This window comes from Felis catus, chromosome E2 (assembly GCF_018350175.1).
Source record: "Felis catus isolate Fca126 chromosome E2, F.catus_Fca126_mat1.0, whole genome shotgun sequence".
NCBI lineage: Eukaryota > Metazoa > Chordata > Mammalia > Carnivora > Felidae > Felis > Felis catus.
The window spans coordinates 48,874,341-48,890,969 of record NC_058382.1 but is presented as its reverse complement, the minus strand read 5'-3'; the positions used below and the strand labels follow the sequence as shown (position 1 = coordinate 48,890,969).

Below are 16,629 nucleotides of genomic sequence, written 5' to 3'. Positions count from 1 at the left end.
AACGAAGTACTGGGGCGCCTGGGTGGCTCAGCCAATGAAGTGTCCGACTCTTGATTTCGGCTCGGGGCATGATCCCACAGGATTCTTTCTCCCCTCTGCCCCTCCCCGTGCTTGCGTGACACGTTCTCTGTCTCTGTCTCTCTCTCAAAGAACAAAAAGGAATCAAGTACAGATACGTGCTGAGGTGGATGAACCTTGAAAACATTTTCAGTGAAATAAAGTAGCCACAAAAGGTCACATATCATGGTTCCATTCATACGAAATATTCAGAATAGGTAAATCCACAGAAATAAAACGCATGTTGGTGGTGGCCAGGGGTGGCAGGAGAATGGGGAGTAACTGCTCGATGGGTCTGGGTTTTGTTTTGAAAACTTAGAGGTGGTGGTCTCACAAATGCCACCAAACTGGTTACTTTCCTGCTATGTGAATTTCACCTCAATTAACAACAAAAATCCTGATCACAGGATCCCAGGGAGAGTCAGAGAGCCAGCCCGGGGGCTTACGCAGCCAGAAATAGTGCCCCAGATTCGGCTGAAAGTCAGGCCAGGTAGACACCCAGGCCAGTGCTGGCAGGAACTGCAGAGGGTAAACTCTGGCAGCGACGCTGGAGCCACCCGTGTGGCAACCCCACCTCTGCGCTGACAACTAATGCTGGCAATCCCGTGCCCTCCTGAGCCCAGACACCAAATTCCCATTCTGCTGCGGCCTCGCCGGTCAGCATTCCCGGCACGAAGGCTTGTGCCCCGGCCGTGTATTTCTCAGTGCTGTGGCAAAGGGGCCATCCAGGAGTTTGCGAGTGGAGGTGGCAGTGGGCAGGTCCTACCTGAAAAGTCCATTCCAAGCTTCTCGTCTGGAGGCAGGGCAGCACAACACGGAGCTTCTCCAAGTCAGGCTGCAGACCAGCGGCACTGGCGTCAGCTGGGGACGTGGTAGAAAAGCAAATTCTCGGGGCTCCCAGGTGGCTCAGTCGGTGAAGCGCCTGGCTCTTGGTTTTGGCTCAGGTCATGATCTCACAAGTTCGTGCGCTTGAGCCCCGTGTCCGGCCCTGCGCTGGTGGAGCCTGCTTGGGATTCTCTCTCTTTCCCTCTCTGCCCCTCCCCCACTCGTGCTCGTATGCTCTCTCTCTCTTTCTCTTATAAATAAATAAATTTTAAAAAGAAGAGAAAATTCTCAGCCACCTCCACCACCTCCAGCCAACTGAATGGGGAAGGTGAGGCCAGGGCTTGGGTTTTAACAAGATCCCTGGCTACTTCAGACGCAGGCTCTGGTGCCAGAACCACGGGGTGGAGGTGGAGAGTTTGAGCCTAAAGTCAGGCCACCTGGATTTCAGGGCAGGCTCTGTCACTTACTGCGTTACTTTGCGCGAGACCCGTCACCCCGGTCTGCCTGGAACGGTCTGGGTGTCAGCACTGCAAGCCCCATGTGCCTGGAAACCTCTCATTCCCAGGCGATCCGGGACACTTGGTCACCCCCAAAACATCTCTCTGCCTTCTGTTCTTCTGTAAAGTGAGGATAATAAACTGACTTGGTACATTAAGGTGTTGGCGACAGAGCCTGAGGTCAGCAAACAGGGATGAATGTCAGCTCAGCTGAGCTCGTGCCCCAAATTTTTTCGATTCCTTCATCAACAGTACACCATCGAACCTCGCTTGTTAACTAAGTAAATCTGTGAAACAAGTTGCTTGAAACTGTGCCTGGTCGTTAGTCAACTCAGAAAGTCAGGGGCTCATTTTTCTTCTTCGCCCTCAGCTAATGTCATTTGGCCACGATTAAGGCCGGGTTTCAGGCAACCACCAGGGCAAACAATTAGAACCGTCCCAGCTACTCAGACGAGCCCCGCTTAGTATCAGTATGTTCGACCCTGTCTCATGTTGTTTGCTCCCTCCCCCAGCCCTCCACCCTCAGAATCCGTTCCTGATCACTGTGCCAGGTTTCTGCCGATATAAATTAGCAAAATCTCTGGGTTCTTTTGGTGATTCCATATCCTCCTTCTAGATTTGAAGTCATCGGCCCCCTGGGATCTGCAGGGGTCTGACTTGGTGTTTCAGTCTGGAGAAAGTGAGGGGTGGTGGGGTAGGGCACGCAAGGGGACTCGTTCATGGCAAGGTCCTAAGGGGGGGTATTATTTCGGGAAGTGCCAGCTGCTGGCCACGGTTGCACGTGTGCACTGGTCACGTAGCACGTAGCACACTAACTGCAAGGGAGGCCAGGAAACTCCACCCAGATGTGTACCCAGGGAGGGGTATGGGCTTGGCAAATAGCCAGCAAGTGTGTGCCTCTAGCGTGTTCAGTAGGACCAAGAGGTAGCTTCTGCTGGCAAGGGAGGTTCCCTGGGCGTGGAAGGTACCTAAGTCTTCCACCTTCCCCAAGAGCCCCGTTCTGATGGCCTTGCCCTCCATTCTCCATTCTCTCCCAGCTAGAGACCTAGCAAGGAAGGGTATGAGGCCACCTGATGGCGTTCTATAGCCACTGATCAAGCTGGAACATTGGTTTATTTTACTCTCTCATCCTTGTAACTGCAAGATATAAAAATTCCTGCTCTTGGGGGCGCCTGGGTGGCTCAGCCAGTTAGGCCTCTAACTTTGGCTCAGGCCATGATCTCGCAGTTCGTGGGCTCGAGCCCTGCGTTGGGCTCTCTGCTGTCAGCACAGAACCAGCTTCAGATCCTCTGTGGCCGTCTCTCTCTGTCCCTCCCCTGGTCTCACAAGCATGATCTCTCTCTGTCTCTCTCCTCTCTCTCTCTCTCTCTCTCTCTCTCTCTCTCAAAAATAAATATACATTAAAAAAAATGCCCTGGTTTTCTAACCATGACTTGAGCAGAGATTTTGGATTCTGAGATTGTCCTTTCCTTTAAGCTGTGTGGTGCCATTAGCACAGCCCTCTGGCCAACAGCCCTTGACCTCAGGGTAATCTTTATACCCTTCTATGTCTGGAGCCGCCAGATCCCCAAAGCCCTGCCTTTGAGGGCCACTTTGTTCTGGGGGACCGCAGGATTAACTATCTCACCATGGCATCCCATGCACTCCTGGTATCCTGTCCCTTAATACTAGCTGGATTTTCACTGTCCTCTGGCCACATTCCAGCTTTAAAGCACCCCCGTTTCCCCCTGGGCTTTTAGCCCCTTCCACACCTAATCCTATTTTGTGTCAATCAAGGTTCTTGTTTTAAGCAACAGAAACCGACTCTGGCGACTCGAAGCAGAAAAGGAATTTGCCGAAGCTACTGCTTAGTTCCCAGGAGCTCTTGGAGAGGTCAGAGCATCAGGTCGGGAAAACACCTCGCTGCCTGTGCCGGGCGCAGACGCCACAGCCAGTGCCTCCAACGTGGGGCGGAGGTGCACCGCCCTTGAAAGCTGGATGTAACTGCGGCCACTGCCACCGTCAATTGCTGAGAGGGACTTCTTCACGCTGGCAGCTCTCCTTCAAAGTCAAGCCTGTGGGTCTGAGGAGAGGAGCCACGTTACGTGCCCAGGCCCTAAGGGCAACGAAGGCCGGGAGAGGGAGGCGGAAAGGGACATTTTCAGCCTCTTTCATGGGAGGCAGTTTATGTCTCAAAGCTAGGGGATACCTGTAACACAGGAAGGGGGCTCAGATGTGAAGGGGTAGAAGGAATGACTCACGTCCACTGTGAGAAGCCGCCTGGCACGTCCGGGACTCAGGCCTGCAGCATTGCTCTGTCTGCCCGTGCTCTGTTCTCGCCCCGCTTTGGATTCTGCACAGGGTGGAGCCGGTAATGGAGCAGTCTGGCGCCAGGACTGTGCAGCCTGAAGGCGCTGACAGACCCAGCCTCCTCTTCCAGCCGATCCCACTGGGTATTTTCTTTCTTTCTTTTTTTTTTTAAGTTTATTTATTTCGAGAGCAGGGGAAGCAGGGGAGGGGCAGAGAGAGAGAGAGAGAGGGAGGGAGAGACAGCATCCCAGGCAAGCTCCTCACTGTCCGATGTGGGGCTCGAACTCACAAACCCATGAGATCATGGCCTGAGCCCAAATCAAGAGTCAGACACTTGAGCGACGGAGCCACGCAGGCGCCCCCCCCACTGGATGGCTTCAAGTAAGTCCTCTAACTTGTTGGAACACTGCAGCGGTTGCCAGGCTGGGGACTGAGATCCCACCGCTCCTCTCAGCTCACTGTCCACCTGAGCCCGGTTACGGTGGCCCTGAGACGGGGCACTCAGAGCATCTACCCTACGAGGCTGCGGTGAGGGTTGGGTGAGGTGCTGGGTGTGAAGATGAAGCCCCATCTGGCAGATGGTTAAGTTCAATCACTTCTGGCCGCTGGCTGCAACATTCTAGCATTGGGGATGACACGGCGACCCTTTCCTTCCTGGGAGCCCTATGAAAATAAGTGAACTACTTTGCGCCCATTTGATGAGGTCAGAGTGGGCACATCAGGGAGTCGGCTCAGGGAACCCTGGAGACCAGTTGTCCAGGATGTTCACCCCCTTCTGCTTCTCTCCCTTTTCCTCATTCTAGTCCTTCCTTCCATCCACTTGGTCTGTTTCTGTCTTCTGCTTCCTTCCCATCTGACTGCTGACCTCCCCTGCCCTTGTGTCATCTGCGGTCACTCATTATGACTTCTGTTCATGAACTATCTGTCCCGAGTTCCATGAATCAGGCTCTCACAGCCCCCGGGGGAATGTAAGAGGGCATGTCCCCCAGGAAACCTGTCCCGGGGTCTTTATGAGAGATGAATGTGGAACAAAGACCTCCACCCTGTTTCCTGGTGCTTGGTCCCTGTGATGGTTAAGTTTGTGTCTCACTTAGGGCCATGGGGTGCACAGAGATTTGGCCAAATATTATTTTGGGTGAGTCTCTAAGAGTGTTTTTGTTTTGCTTTTTATTTTTTAGTGTTTGTTTATTTTTTAAAAAATTTTTTTTCAACGTTTTTATTTATTTTGGGGACAGAGAGAGACAGAGCATGAACAGGGGAGGGGCAGAGAGAGAGGGAGACACAGAATCGGAAACAGGCTCCAGGCTCTGAGCCATCAGCCCAGAGCCTGACGCGGGGCTCGAACTCCCGGACCGCGAGATCGTGACCTGGCTGAAGTCGGACGCTTAACCGACTGCGCCACCTAGGCGCCCCAGTGTTTGTTTATTTTTGAGAGAGACAGAGACAAAGTGTGAGTGGCAGAGGGGCAGAGAGAAAGGGAGACAGAATCCAGAACAGGCTCCAGGTTCTGAGCAAGCTGACAGCCCAGAGTCTGACGCAGGGCTTGACCTCACAAACCGTGAGATCATGACCTGAGCCAGAGTCTGACGCTTAACCAACTGAGCCACCCAGGTACCCCATTAAGAGTGTTTTGGGACGAGATCAACATTTGAAGGGGTTGATGCAGTAAAGCGGATGTGGGTGGGCCTCATCCAATCAGTTGAAGGCTTGAATAGAATAAAAAGATTTACTTCCCAAGAGTAAGAGGGAACTCTTCCTACCTGACTGCCATTGAGCTGGGACATCAGTTTTCTTTCTTCCTGCCTTCAGACTTGAACTGAAACTGACTCTTCTAGGTCTCAGACTTGTTGGTCTTTGGACTGGAACTATGCCATTATCTCTCATGGGTCTGCAGTTTGCCGACTGCCAATCTTGAGATTTGTCGGCCAATTCCTTATGATAAATCTCTTTCTTTCTGTGTATACATCCTATCGGTTCTGTTTCTCTGGGGAATCTTGACGATACAGCCCTTGAATGGGGGTGGGGCCAGCCATAACCAGGCTTACCTGCTCTGGGCTGCAGGTGATAGGTGCTCAGGAAGATGCCCATTACACATGTGGACATGGTTTGCCATAGGTGGTGAACTTCCCAGACACTCCACTAGCCCCCTGGTGATAATTGACTCATCACTGGCAATCTGGTACCATTGAATGGTTTTTCCCCCAAAGCTGGGTCCTATGATCGGGGCCCCAGGAGAATGATGCAGGTTTCTGCATTCTCTCATTTCTGTGCAATCACATCCTACTCAGTATTCTCATTTTTAGGGGATAGTGATGATGTTTAGCCCAAAGAGAATGATGAATTTATATTAACGCTGTGCCTTCTATCTTGGGCACATCAGGAATTTCTAAGTGCCTCTGCCCTGCGTGGTGGACGTGCGTGTGATTTTCTGTCCCCGGTGGACATTGCAAACGTGAAAGTGACCAGGAGTATTAAGATACGTCACTGGGTGCCTGGTTGGCTCAGTCGGTTAAGCATCCGACTTCACCTCAGGTCATGATCTCACGGTTCATGAGTTCGAGCTGACAGCTCGGGGCCTGGATTCTGCTTTGGATTCTGTGTCTTCGGCTCTCTCTGCCCCTCCCTCGCTCATGTTCTGTCTCTCTCTCTCAAAAATAAATTTAAAAAAATAGATATACCAAAGGAATAGACACAGAAAGCCAGACGAGACAAACTACAGACGTTCACCTTGGTACATGGACATTTGGGTAATGTGTCCTTGAGTGGATGAATCAGAAGCATGAGTGGAAGAGGAAGGCTAAGGTGGGGGTGATAAATTCCAACTTCCTCCTAATTAAACACACAGTCTGGATCGTCAGTGCCTCAGAGACACTACGGCCAGTCTCCTGTTCTCCACGGCAAGCAAGCAGGTGCTGAGTAAGTGCTCTTGGCTCTCGTGTTGCATGAAGTCTTGAGAACAGGAAAATGAGAAGGCTCCCATTTGTTACCATCTTGGCAGCCACAGTGGACCACAGACAGGAAGAAAGGGGTTGGGCTCAGGGGAGGGGCCTTGAAGTCACAAGCGAAACTCTGGGGTCGCATCCAACCCCCCCCCCAAAAAAAAAACAGAATCGATTTCATGGACTTCCATTCATGAATTCTGCAGACATCAAGTGGCACTTACTTAGGGCCAGGCCCTGAGCACCGAGTGAGGGTACGCAGGAGTCCCCTCCCTCTCCCACTGTGGAAGAGCTGCTTTCTCCAGTGGTGAACAGCAAAGGAGAGGAGCCCAGAGACTAGAAGATCTGCGGTGACTGGCGCACAGACCCATCTCAGTCCTCCCCTACATGGGATCGGCCGACTCTTGCCTCCCCCACCGACAGAGGGCAGTGGGGTGTTTGTTCCCCAGAGCAGGCCAGCTGCTGGCTTTGCTTCTCTCTTAGAGCCACCGCGACCATCTCCGACCCAGGGGCTTAGCCCACAGGCAGCTGCAGTGCGTGGGCCGGGAGCAGGCAGGCAAGTGGGCAGGCAGACAGGCAGCAGAACACTCGAAAACTGTCTCTGGCCAGGGCTAGGTGTCTCCCCAGAGGACACGAAGACCACGGATATCGTCCCTCCTGCCTTTTGATGGTACCACCAAGGGCATAGGCAATGCGGTTGATTGCCATGGTGGGTTCGGGGTGTGAAGGAGGTCAGGCCAGGCGGCCCACTCTGCTGCTCCGTGTCTCGGGGCCACTCAGGGGACCATACCCACTGCCTGGGGGCTGAGGAGCAGGGAGGGGCCAGCCTGGAAGTGAGTGAAGCCCCTGTGCACTTGGGCCCTTCCTCTGCGCCCCTCCCTCCCTCCTCTTATGCTCTGCCCTGCTCTTTCTCTCTTCAGATTTAGACATGGCTGGAGAGCCCAGGCCCGGCCCCACCCAGCAAGGCCAGAAGAGGCAGCCGGGCACAGCCATCTCCTGGTGAGTCTGTCCAGGGTTGTCCGCAGGGGAGGGGGGCTGCTTGCGGGCTTGTCTGGGGCTCTGGGTCCCCCTGGGATGGAACAAGGAGCTCAGGAGGCCAGCTCAGGGAACTCACTGTGGCACCTGGGGGTTCCTTCTCACTCGGCCTCAGCTTTTGTCCATAAACTGAAGGAGATGACCCGTTCATTCCAAGGCTTCTCATCGCTGATGTCACCCAGCACCACCTGCTGACCGAGGCAGGATGCCCCCTCCTCCCACCTGGAGCCAGGGGGCATGGGTCCTCCCAGGGGATCCCCACCTTCATGGTGCTTGGGGGCTTTTTCCAGGTACAGATATTTGGGAAGTAGCAAATGGGAACTTCCCTGGATGAAATCTTGCCCCTAACTTGGGAAGTGTAAGAAAATGTTAAGGGGTGCCTGTGCGGCTCAGTCGGTTAACCATGTGACTTCGGCTCAGGTCTTGATCTCAGGGTTTGTGAATTTGAACCCCAAGTCAGGCTCTGTGCTGACAGCATGGAGCCTGCTTCAGATTCTTGGTTTCCCTTTCTCTCTGCCCTTCCCCAACTCATGCTTGCTCTCTCTCTCCCAACAATAACAAAATAAACATTAAAAAAAAAAGAGGATAATATTAAGAAATCTTTAAACATTTTCAGAAAGGAGCTTGTCACGTTCTGCCAGCTAACGTGCCCTTTTCACAGGCGTAACGAGTGTCCCCTCAGCTGGGCATCTGTGATGGCCTCACTCAGCTCCTGGCCCTCCTGCGGGCATTTGGGTGGTTTCTGTCTTGCGGTGGAGGAGGCGGTGGGGCAGGTGTTTGCTGTTAGGAACAGCAGTGTGTAAATCCCCTGGGGCCAAAGTTTCCAGTCTCTTTTGGGTTTCACCTTGCCTCATCTTCCTGGAAAGGAGATGGCGGGGTTGGGCTGGGGGCTGATCTGAGAAGTCCCTGAACCTCCAGGTTGACCTTGAGAGAGATTAAGCCAAATCTCTCCCTGTCAGCGTCAGCCTGAAGGTCTGTGTCACCCTGTGAGTGTGCCGGCGTGGGTGGCTTTTGCACTGCGTTTGTTTGGGGCTGATGAGTAGGTGTGTGCTCACAGGTAATGCGGTTTTTTAAACTCGCATCTCTTCAGTGGAGCAGAACTGCATATGTGGTGTTGGTTTGCCTTGCATCTCGTGATTCTGGGGGTTTGGTAATTATCACTGTCTGATAGGAGCAAAGTGGTTCTCTGCTGTAGTTCTCTCATGTGCTTTTTTACCGTGGCCACTTTTGAGGCCACTTTTGAGGCCTCCTGCACACCCCAAACTGACCATGGGAATCAACCCCATTGCCCCTAAGGGCCTCAGTTCTTCGCTTTGTCACCTTCGGATTTCCTGTCCTCCCCCACTACCTTCCCAGCCTGCTCTGACCTGCTTCTGCCAGCCTTCTGAAGGGTGCAGGTGCAGGAATAGGGAGGCAATGGGGCGTAATGGCAGCTGCCTGGCAGGGGCTCGGACTCCATTCAGAGGGGACCCCGCCTTCAAGGCTGGGGGCAGGGGTGACTTCCTTAAGTCACACATCCCCAGTAGAGACTCCAGTAGGGAGAATGAAGCATTTTGCGGGGTGGGGGTGGGGGGTAGGGGGCTGTCACTGGCGCCGCCTGGGTCCAGGGCAGCAGTGGGTGGGCAGCTGGGACTGTGGCTCTGGGTCTTAGGATGGTGCCCAGAGGAACGACAGGTTGGGGATGTGTTCTGGCAGCTGCTGAGCTGCTGGATGACCTGTCCGTGAGAACTAGTCAAGTCCAGGACATGTGACCTGAGCCTCCAAATGGAATTTTTCAACCTGTAGGGAAAGGCCTGTGGTGTGAGGATTGTCCCAAGTCCCCGCGGACACAGGTGGTTTGACCTCTGCCCACAGCACCGTTCTGAAGGAGTGTTCTATTTCTCCTTTTGTGGGAAGCCCGGACTCGCAGACTGTAGCAATTAACCCAGATCAGAGGACAGAGCACGGAGAAGCCATGTGACCAGGCCACTGCCCCTTGGGGGAAAAGACTCAAGGGCAGTTGCCATCAGCCCTGGCTGATGACTGAGGGGTGGCATGGGGTGGGATGAGGGTAGGAGGGCCGGCACCAGAGCCCACCTTCCTTCAGGCCAAGAGGGACCCCGTAACTGCAGCAAGGACGGCTGTGGGGCGCACGTAGCCTAACATCTAATTCCCAAACCCATCCTGTGTGTGTTTCAACTCAGGCTGCTCTCCAGTCTGTGCTAAGCAGTCAATGAAATATCATTCCTACACCATTCATTTTTGACTACGTCAAAAAGTTGTAAGAAAAAAAAAATGGAAGGGAGGAAAAAGTCAGACCATTGCATTGGCCGGGAATCGAACCCGGGCCTCCCGCATGGCAGGCGAGAATTCTACCACTGAACCACCAATGCTACTACGAAGAACTGCTTGCCGTGGAGACTCAGGTGGTCAGCCACAGGCTTCAGCACTTTGCTCTCCGTCAACGTTTCCGTCCGGTCCGAGGGGGCGGAGCTCTCCAGCCAATCCCAAAGGATCCAGAAGAGAGAATTTTCCCTGAGCAGTGGCGCCCAGCGGAGACGCATCAGCTTCAGTTCTGTCCTAGCGTCCTAGCCCCCAAGTCCCCAAGCCCCCAAGCCCTCCCGCTGGCTGGTTCCAAGCCCTCCCGAGGCTGCGCTGGGCGCTGGGCGCGGGACCCCCACCCACCTCTAGCCCGACCCCCGGGGCTGCGCACGCGCCCTCCTGGCGCGCCGCTGTCACTTTCTCCTTTCTCCAAGGATGATCCTCCCACCACCGGAATCAGCAATCGGCATCCCTGCTGTGTCCAGGCCGCCCGTCCAGATCTCCTGAAGCCAGAAAGCGGAGGCGATGGATGGCCGGAAATTTCACTAACCGGCCTGTGGGGCGTCTCAGGATGAAGGGGAACTCCCTCCCCTCGCCCCCAACGTCCTCCATTCTGACCCAGTAGCCTTACAGGCCTTGCCCCTCGTGGGCTGGGCCTGAGCTGGGGACGCACAGCACCCGAAAGTTGTTTTAGAAGCTGTATTGCCGCCGCGTGCATCCCCTCCTCTGATCCTTATCCCCCGTTCCAGCCCCGGGTGCAGATGGCACCCGAAACTCCTGTAGCTGTGTCCCCACAGAGCCTCCCTGCCCAGGCAGGTGCTTAATTCTCTTTGCACCCATCTCCACATCCCTCCTAGGCACCAATTCCCTGCCTGGAGATGCATGGTACATGAGAGAAGGGGGAGAGGCCGGGCAGCGAGAGTCTGTGACTTTCCAGACTCCTGCTCTCTCCCAAGGACTGGAGCAAAGAGGAAGGTGGCCTGGCCACAGCCTTAATCCTGCCTGGCTGGCCCTGCCAGTCAGTGCTGGGCCACATCCTGGCAATCCCAACCAAGGATTAAAGGCTCTCACACCCCCACTGTGGCTTTGGGCCCTGACTTAACTCTTTCCTTTCATCCTTTGCCAGACTACGATCCAGAACATCAGCTGTTCCTGGGTCAGACAGAGAAACTTTTGGAGAGCCCTGATCTGGCCGGCCAGAAGGCTGCAGGCGATTGACCCCTCCTGCCCACCGGGGCCACCTGACAGATACCCCTTATTAGAGGCCAGACATGGGGAAGCTGGTTTGCTGTGTTCTCTCAAAATGGCCTTGGTCAAGTCCCTAAGGCCTCTTCCAATGGAGAATTCTGGGATTCTAAGGAAAAGTTGCACACCTCAGTTTCTTCAAGTTAAATGGGTCTGGGAAAGGACTCTGGCCATGGAGAGTGACCCCTTCCCCATTTGTCTCTGTTGCAGCAGCAGTAACTATGACCTGGACTACAAGCTGTACAGGGAAGATGTCCCCTACCGGTAGGTGGGTCTTGCCCCGTTGGTCCTCTGGGTAAACAGGTGGGGCTGATTGGCCTGACTCCCTCTCTATCCTGTCCCAGTAGTGTGTATGAATGCCAAAGAATCCCTCCACTCATTAACCGCGTGCCTGTCAAGATCCGGAGGACCCAGGTGGGCATGGGGATCAAGAGCAGCTGCAGTCCCCACAAGGGCCCCAGGAAGAGCCACCTGCCCCAAGAGCAAATAAAGCGTGAGTGAAGGGGCAGAGCCTTCACCTACAGGGCTAGGAAAGAGCTGGGAGGACCTCGGCAGTGAGGGCAGGCCCGGGAGCATGGGCAGCTATGCCCTCTGCCTCCTGGGCCGTGGGACACCAGCTCCGGCCCCTCTCCACACAGTCCAGACCGAGGAGCTGCACTCCATCAGGGGGGAGCTAAGCCAGATCAAAGCCCAGGTGGACCGTCTGTTGGAGACTCTGGAGCGCATGGACCAGCAGAGGGACCAGCTTCTGGGTCAAGCACCTCCAACTGGGGGCCCAGCCTGCACTCCAAGTGAGCTCCAGCTTTGCCCACTGCTGAAGGTGCCAGGGGGCATGGCACCTGGCATCCTGCTTTCCATCTGCAGGGCTCCTTCCTGCCCTCCCCAGGGTCTGGTTGTCCCCATGGCTGAAGACCCTATGGCTTCAAGGTTGTTCTAGGACCTTCCCCCCACCACTCAGCAGCTGTCTGGGGGCAGAGCAGTGTCCCAGTCCACCCCCATCTTGTCGTCTCAAGCCCTAGGCACCCTAGATCAGTGCCGGGCACCAAGCAGCCTCTCTGAGATCAGCCGGGACCTCCAAACCCGGCCACTAACTGGCGACTGTCCCTCAACAGGGTCAGAGGCCAGTGAAGAAAACAGGGCCCTGGTGAGTAAGAGATCCTCACGCAGCAACACTGAAGCCAAGCAGGAGCCCAGGGGCCAGAGGCCCCATCCAGAAGCAGACAGCCCCGAGGACAGCATAGACCCAGAGGAGACAGTGAGTGGCCCGGCACCTCCCCTCATCCTCACCCTCCCTGCGTTTGAGTCCTTGTGGCCTCCCTGTGAACAAGGGAGAGACTCGGGTTTGTGCGGGAGCCCACAGTGGTGGTTGAGGGGAGACACAGGACTTCTACCGCAGGCAAGCGCCAGAAGATGGGCCCTGCACTGCGTTGTCTCCCCCTCTCAACTCAGGCTTGATGAGCTCAGCTGGACTAGCTGGGCCACTTCTGGGCTGAAATACCATCTTCCCCCGGAAGCCGGGAGGCGGGCTTTGAGCACCACAGACATCACAGCTGTGCCTCATGGCCCAACACCCCTTGCCTGAGAACCACCTGGCAAGCTTGTTAAAACCGATTTCTGCCTTTTCCCTGCCCCCACATCTTATATTGTACCGTGCTCCCTGGGGAAGCTGTGGCACATGGACCTTCCCGGATGGAGAACATCCAACCTGAGTCTGATAAGAGCCCTTCGTGCAACATCAAAGGGCCCAAATGTTCCCTGACCTACCATATCCTCCTCCCTTATTGGTAGTCCCTGAGATAGGCCGAGCCCCGGGTTTGTTTGGGCCATCTCAACAGGGCCCAGGATGCCGGTGGAGGGGCTGGCAGTAATGAACTTCCCTTCCTCCACCTGTCCAGCTTTGCCCCTCCAACTGCTGGGCTCTGGAGGGCCATTACTATTGCCCAGGCCTGAGTCACATCTGGGGAAAGACTGGGCTAGAGGAAGGGAATGTTTGTTTTATCTAGGGGTTCTGGGTTCCCAGGCCTCTAGAAGAATCTCGAGGAGCACTGAGCTGCCCGAGCTGCCCAGAAAGAGATGTGGGGGTGAGGGGAGATGTTGGCAGACAGACCTCCCTTTCCCAGACACCCCATGGCTCTCATTCCTCCTGGCCAGAGTCCTGCTTCTGTCTTTCTACAGGTGAAGAATCATGCATCAGACCAGGAGGGCAGTCAGTAGAAGAGTGGAACCCCTCCCAGCTCCTTCCCAGGCTTCCTTCCTTGCCTCGTATGATTTTTGGAAGGCCTCCTGGTGGCACCTGTGCAACCAGAGGCACCCATTTTGGAAGGAGGACAATGAAGTGGAGGCGTGGCTCAGCCGCACCAGCAGGGAAGCCTCTCCGTAATGGTGGCTTTGGCTTTGGAGGCCAAGCTTCCAGACAGCCGGGGGGGCTGAGAGGGAGGCCTGCAACTGCCTAGCACATGCTCGCCATCCTCATGAGGCTGAGGCCCAGTCTTGCAAGGGGCAGCTGAACAGGCCCCTGCCTTGGGAGCGCCTCAGCCCCTCTGACTGCAAGCACTGCTTTGGCTGCTTTTCTCTCCTCTCCAGGTCCTGCCAGTTCCAAGTGTGGAGCGTCCTGCAGCCACCAGCCCCGCTTTCCCAGTTCCAGTGATGCACAGGAAGATCCACTCAAGTTCTACAGTCCCTTCCGGTCTTTAAGCTCCTCGGTGTGTGTCCCACATAACCCACCTTTGGTTCCAGACTGCCCACCCACCCTATAAAGCCCTCATTCAGAATAGGGATATCATTTTTACGTCCTGTTTCTATCTTGTCTCTCGCTTGACACTGTGTATTTCAGACCTGCTCTGGAAATGCTGTAATGTCAAAGGGGAAGAATAAAATTTGTATTTTTCCCTGGTCAGGGGTTCTTGGTATGGTCTCCAAGCTTCATTCTGGTCCTTTGGCTGCCTTAGGTCAGGCCTTCCAGGAGAAGCTGAGCAAGCTCCGGACACACGCACATTCAGAAGCTCCTACCAAGCCAGGGCACAGGAGCCACACAGGGAAGATGCCACTCTTGTGGTCACTCAGCTAGGCCAGCTCTGCCATATGGAATAATGGCCAGGCTGCACCTGGTCTCCCAACATCCAGAAGCTCTTACTCCTGGCAGTTTATCCGCCATCTCCCAGGAGGCAAGACTAGACGATAACAAAGCCAGCCTGGACCCCTACTTCTTACCAGCAGTGCAGGAGGCCTCCGGCTGTGCTGCTCTGCACACGGCCAAGGAAAGGTGGGATCTGGCTTCCACCCAGAGCCAAACCCCTTTCTGCTACCCACCCCTGAGCTTTGGTCTTGCCCAGCACCAAACCAGAGGCCAGAGAGTGCACCCAGAGTGCTCCTGGGGCCACACAACGCTCCCTACTCGTGCCACACCTCGGCAGCGGCCGCTATGGTGCTCAAAGGGGCAGCCTCTCCTTCTTCAAAGCACATTTCCCCACACCAACCCCAGCACCTCCTTCACCTTCAGCCGGTCTCTTCTGCTTATGTTGCTCTAAGGAACAGGACACCTTTATGACAATGCTGTCCCAAGCCCTTGACACCAGGGGCCCAAGACCACATTACATGCTCAGAAGAGCCTTGCTCCGTTAAGTCCGCCACTGACAAGAAGCACAACAGAAGACTTTTTCAGATATAAAGGAATTTGTTTTAGCTCAGATATAAATGACAAGGCACAGCCCTCTGTCCACTCTCTCAAGAGCAGGCCAATTCTATAAAAGGGAGTCACTAGCTGGCCTGCATAGGGTCCATCCCTGACAAGACAAGAGCTTCAAGCCCCGTTTTCCAGGCCAGTCCAGCTGAAGTCTTTTTCAACGTGCGAGTCAGGGCGCATTCCCAAGTTTCCTCTAATTGGTCGGAGCTGGGAAGCACCGGCTCAAGTAGAAACGTTTAATGAAATCGTTGCAACACAGCTGTCCAGTGCCATCAGTTCTGTGCACGCCTCCTCAGATCCTTTCTGGCCTCGGAGATCTCAGCTCGGCGCAGTCTGGAAGCTGTCGGCACAGGTCCTTTAGGGGATGGCGGCAGCTAGGTCCTTGGCGTCTGTCGTGGCTCCGGCTTCTGGTTCAGGACGGCGCGGCGGCGCTCCTCCGCCGGGCAGCCCGCACCAAGCACTGCTGCAGTACGGGATAGAGCCGCTGGCAGCCCTCGAGGCCCAGACGCACTGCCTCGGCCCAGCTCTCGGTCGGGCCGCCCTCCCCGCTGCCCAGCAGCCCGGCCACCTGGTTGAGCACGGGCATGAGCGCCACGGTGAGGCCGGCGGCGGCGTGCTCCTCCTCCAGTCGCGTGGGGTCCAGTAGCCAGGTGGGCGCCGGCTCCGGCGTGCGGCTCAGGCCGCAGCCCACCACCAGGTCGTACATCTCGACCCCCGCGTCGGCCAGGGCGAGCGCGGCGGCCGTGAGCGCGGCGGCCAGCGCCGAGCCACCGTCCTCCAGCAGCAGCGCTGACACCTCGAGCTGCGCGCGCGGGTAGCGGCCCAGGCGCACGGCCGGCTCCAGCGCCTCCTGCAGGGCCAGCGCCAGCTCTCGCTCCTCCCCGCCGCCCGGGGGCGCGCGGCGCCGGCGACCGGCGAAGGGCGCGCGGCGGAAGTCGCAAAGCAGGCGGCCGCGCAACGCGGCCGGGGCCTCGCCGCCCGCCCCGGCCGGGCCGCCGCCGCGGTCGCCACCCTCGGCCTGGCGCGGGCCGGACACGGCGCACAGCACCTTGGTGCCTCCCGCCTCCAGATAGGCCGAGCCCTTGGCCTGGCTCAGCAGCCCGGCGCGCGCATACACGGGCCGCAGCCGCGTCGGGTCGCGGGCTGCTGGCGCCTCCTCGTCATCGGCCGCGTACAGCTGCGGCGGCTGCGACTCCTCGGGCCCTCGGATACGGCGGTGGTCCCCAGGCATGGCGGTGCCTGGAGCGCGAGCCGCTTCCGCCCGCCGACCTGGGCTCGCGCGAGGGCTCTTCCGCCCGCTTAAAGGCGCGCGCCCGCGCGGGGTCTGTCGGGATAGCGGCGGGTGACTCGGCACCGCCCCCTGCCGTTCTGGAGGGAGAATAGCGAGCGGAGCAATGCCCTGGGACTGCAGCAAGGACACCTGGATGTTGAGGGGCGAATGGATGAATAGATGGCGCGACGGGGCAGGCCTGCAGAAGTGAGACCTGGGCCGGCCTGGCTGACCTCTAGCCTCTAGGGCCAGGGCAATCCCAGGGCATAGGTCTTTGTCCTTTCACTTGTGCAAGTTATAGTTATTTTAATTTTGTGCTTATTTGTGTGACTATCTCACACATATTCCCCACTGCCTTGCCCCAAAATGATTCTTGTCTTTTGTCTTGGTCATTCCTGCCACCTTCAGTACCCTACCTGGAGTAATGCTTGTTGATGAATGGAACAGCCTCTCCTGCACTGGTTTGTGTAAATGCTTTGTATCCCTAGG

General features: G+C 56.2%; 2 protein-coding genes, 1 long non-coding RNA gene and 1 other non-coding gene across 18 annotated transcripts in view; 1 reads left to right on the top strand and 3 right to left on the bottom strand.

Moving 5' to 3' along the window:
- LOC123382180 overlaps window positions 1-1,832 on the bottom strand; it is a 31,230-nt gene extending 29,398 nt beyond the window's left edge. The window contains exon 1 of one of the 2 annotated variants that reach the window (XR_006590163.1): window positions 824-1,832. This is a non-coding gene — a long non-coding RNA (uncharacterized LOC123382180). The remainder of the gene's footprint in view (window positions 1-823) is intronic. The other variant, XR_006590162.1, reaches the window with a different exon arrangement.
- A 1,347-nt stretch (window positions 1,833-3,179) lies between these two features.
- On the top strand, window positions 3,180-14,084 carry LOC102902362 (RNA-binding Raly-like protein). Of its 14 annotated transcripts, none has more exons than XM_045046835.1 (7): window positions 3,180-3,811; window positions 7,528-7,606; window positions 11,399-11,452; window positions 11,536-11,681; window positions 11,827-11,979; window positions 12,301-12,443; window positions 13,364-14,084. In XM_045046835.1, the coding sequence occupies exons 1-7, from the start codon at window positions 3,733-3,735 to the stop codon at window positions 13,400-13,402; spliced, it is 693 nt and encodes a 230-aa protein (XP_044902770.1). In that variant the 5' UTR covers window positions 3,180-3,732; the 3' UTR covers window positions 13,403-14,084. The 14 variants fall into 14 exon arrangements, with proteins under 14 accessions (XP_044902770.1, XP_044902769.1, XP_044902767.1 ...); XM_045046834.1 differs by having other exon boundaries at window positions 3,182-3,811; window positions 11,402-11,452; window positions 11,533-11,681; XM_045046832.1 differs by having other exon boundaries at window positions 3,186-3,811; window positions 11,533-11,681.
- TRNAG-GCC lies at window positions 9,944-10,014 on the bottom strand. Its single transcript has one exon. It is a non-coding gene; the product is annotated as a tRNA-Gly (tRNA).
- A 757-nt stretch (window positions 14,085-14,841) lies between the features above and the next one.
- EXOSC6 (exosome component 6) lies at window positions 14,842-16,180 on the bottom strand. Its single transcript, XM_023245549.2, has one exon. It carries the CDS (start codon window positions 16,099-16,101, stop codon window positions 15,283-15,285), a length of 819 nt encoding a protein of 272 aa, XP_023101317.1. The 5' UTR covers window positions 16,102-16,180; the 3' UTR covers window positions 14,842-15,282.
- Window positions 16,181-16,629: the final 449 nt, after the last annotated feature.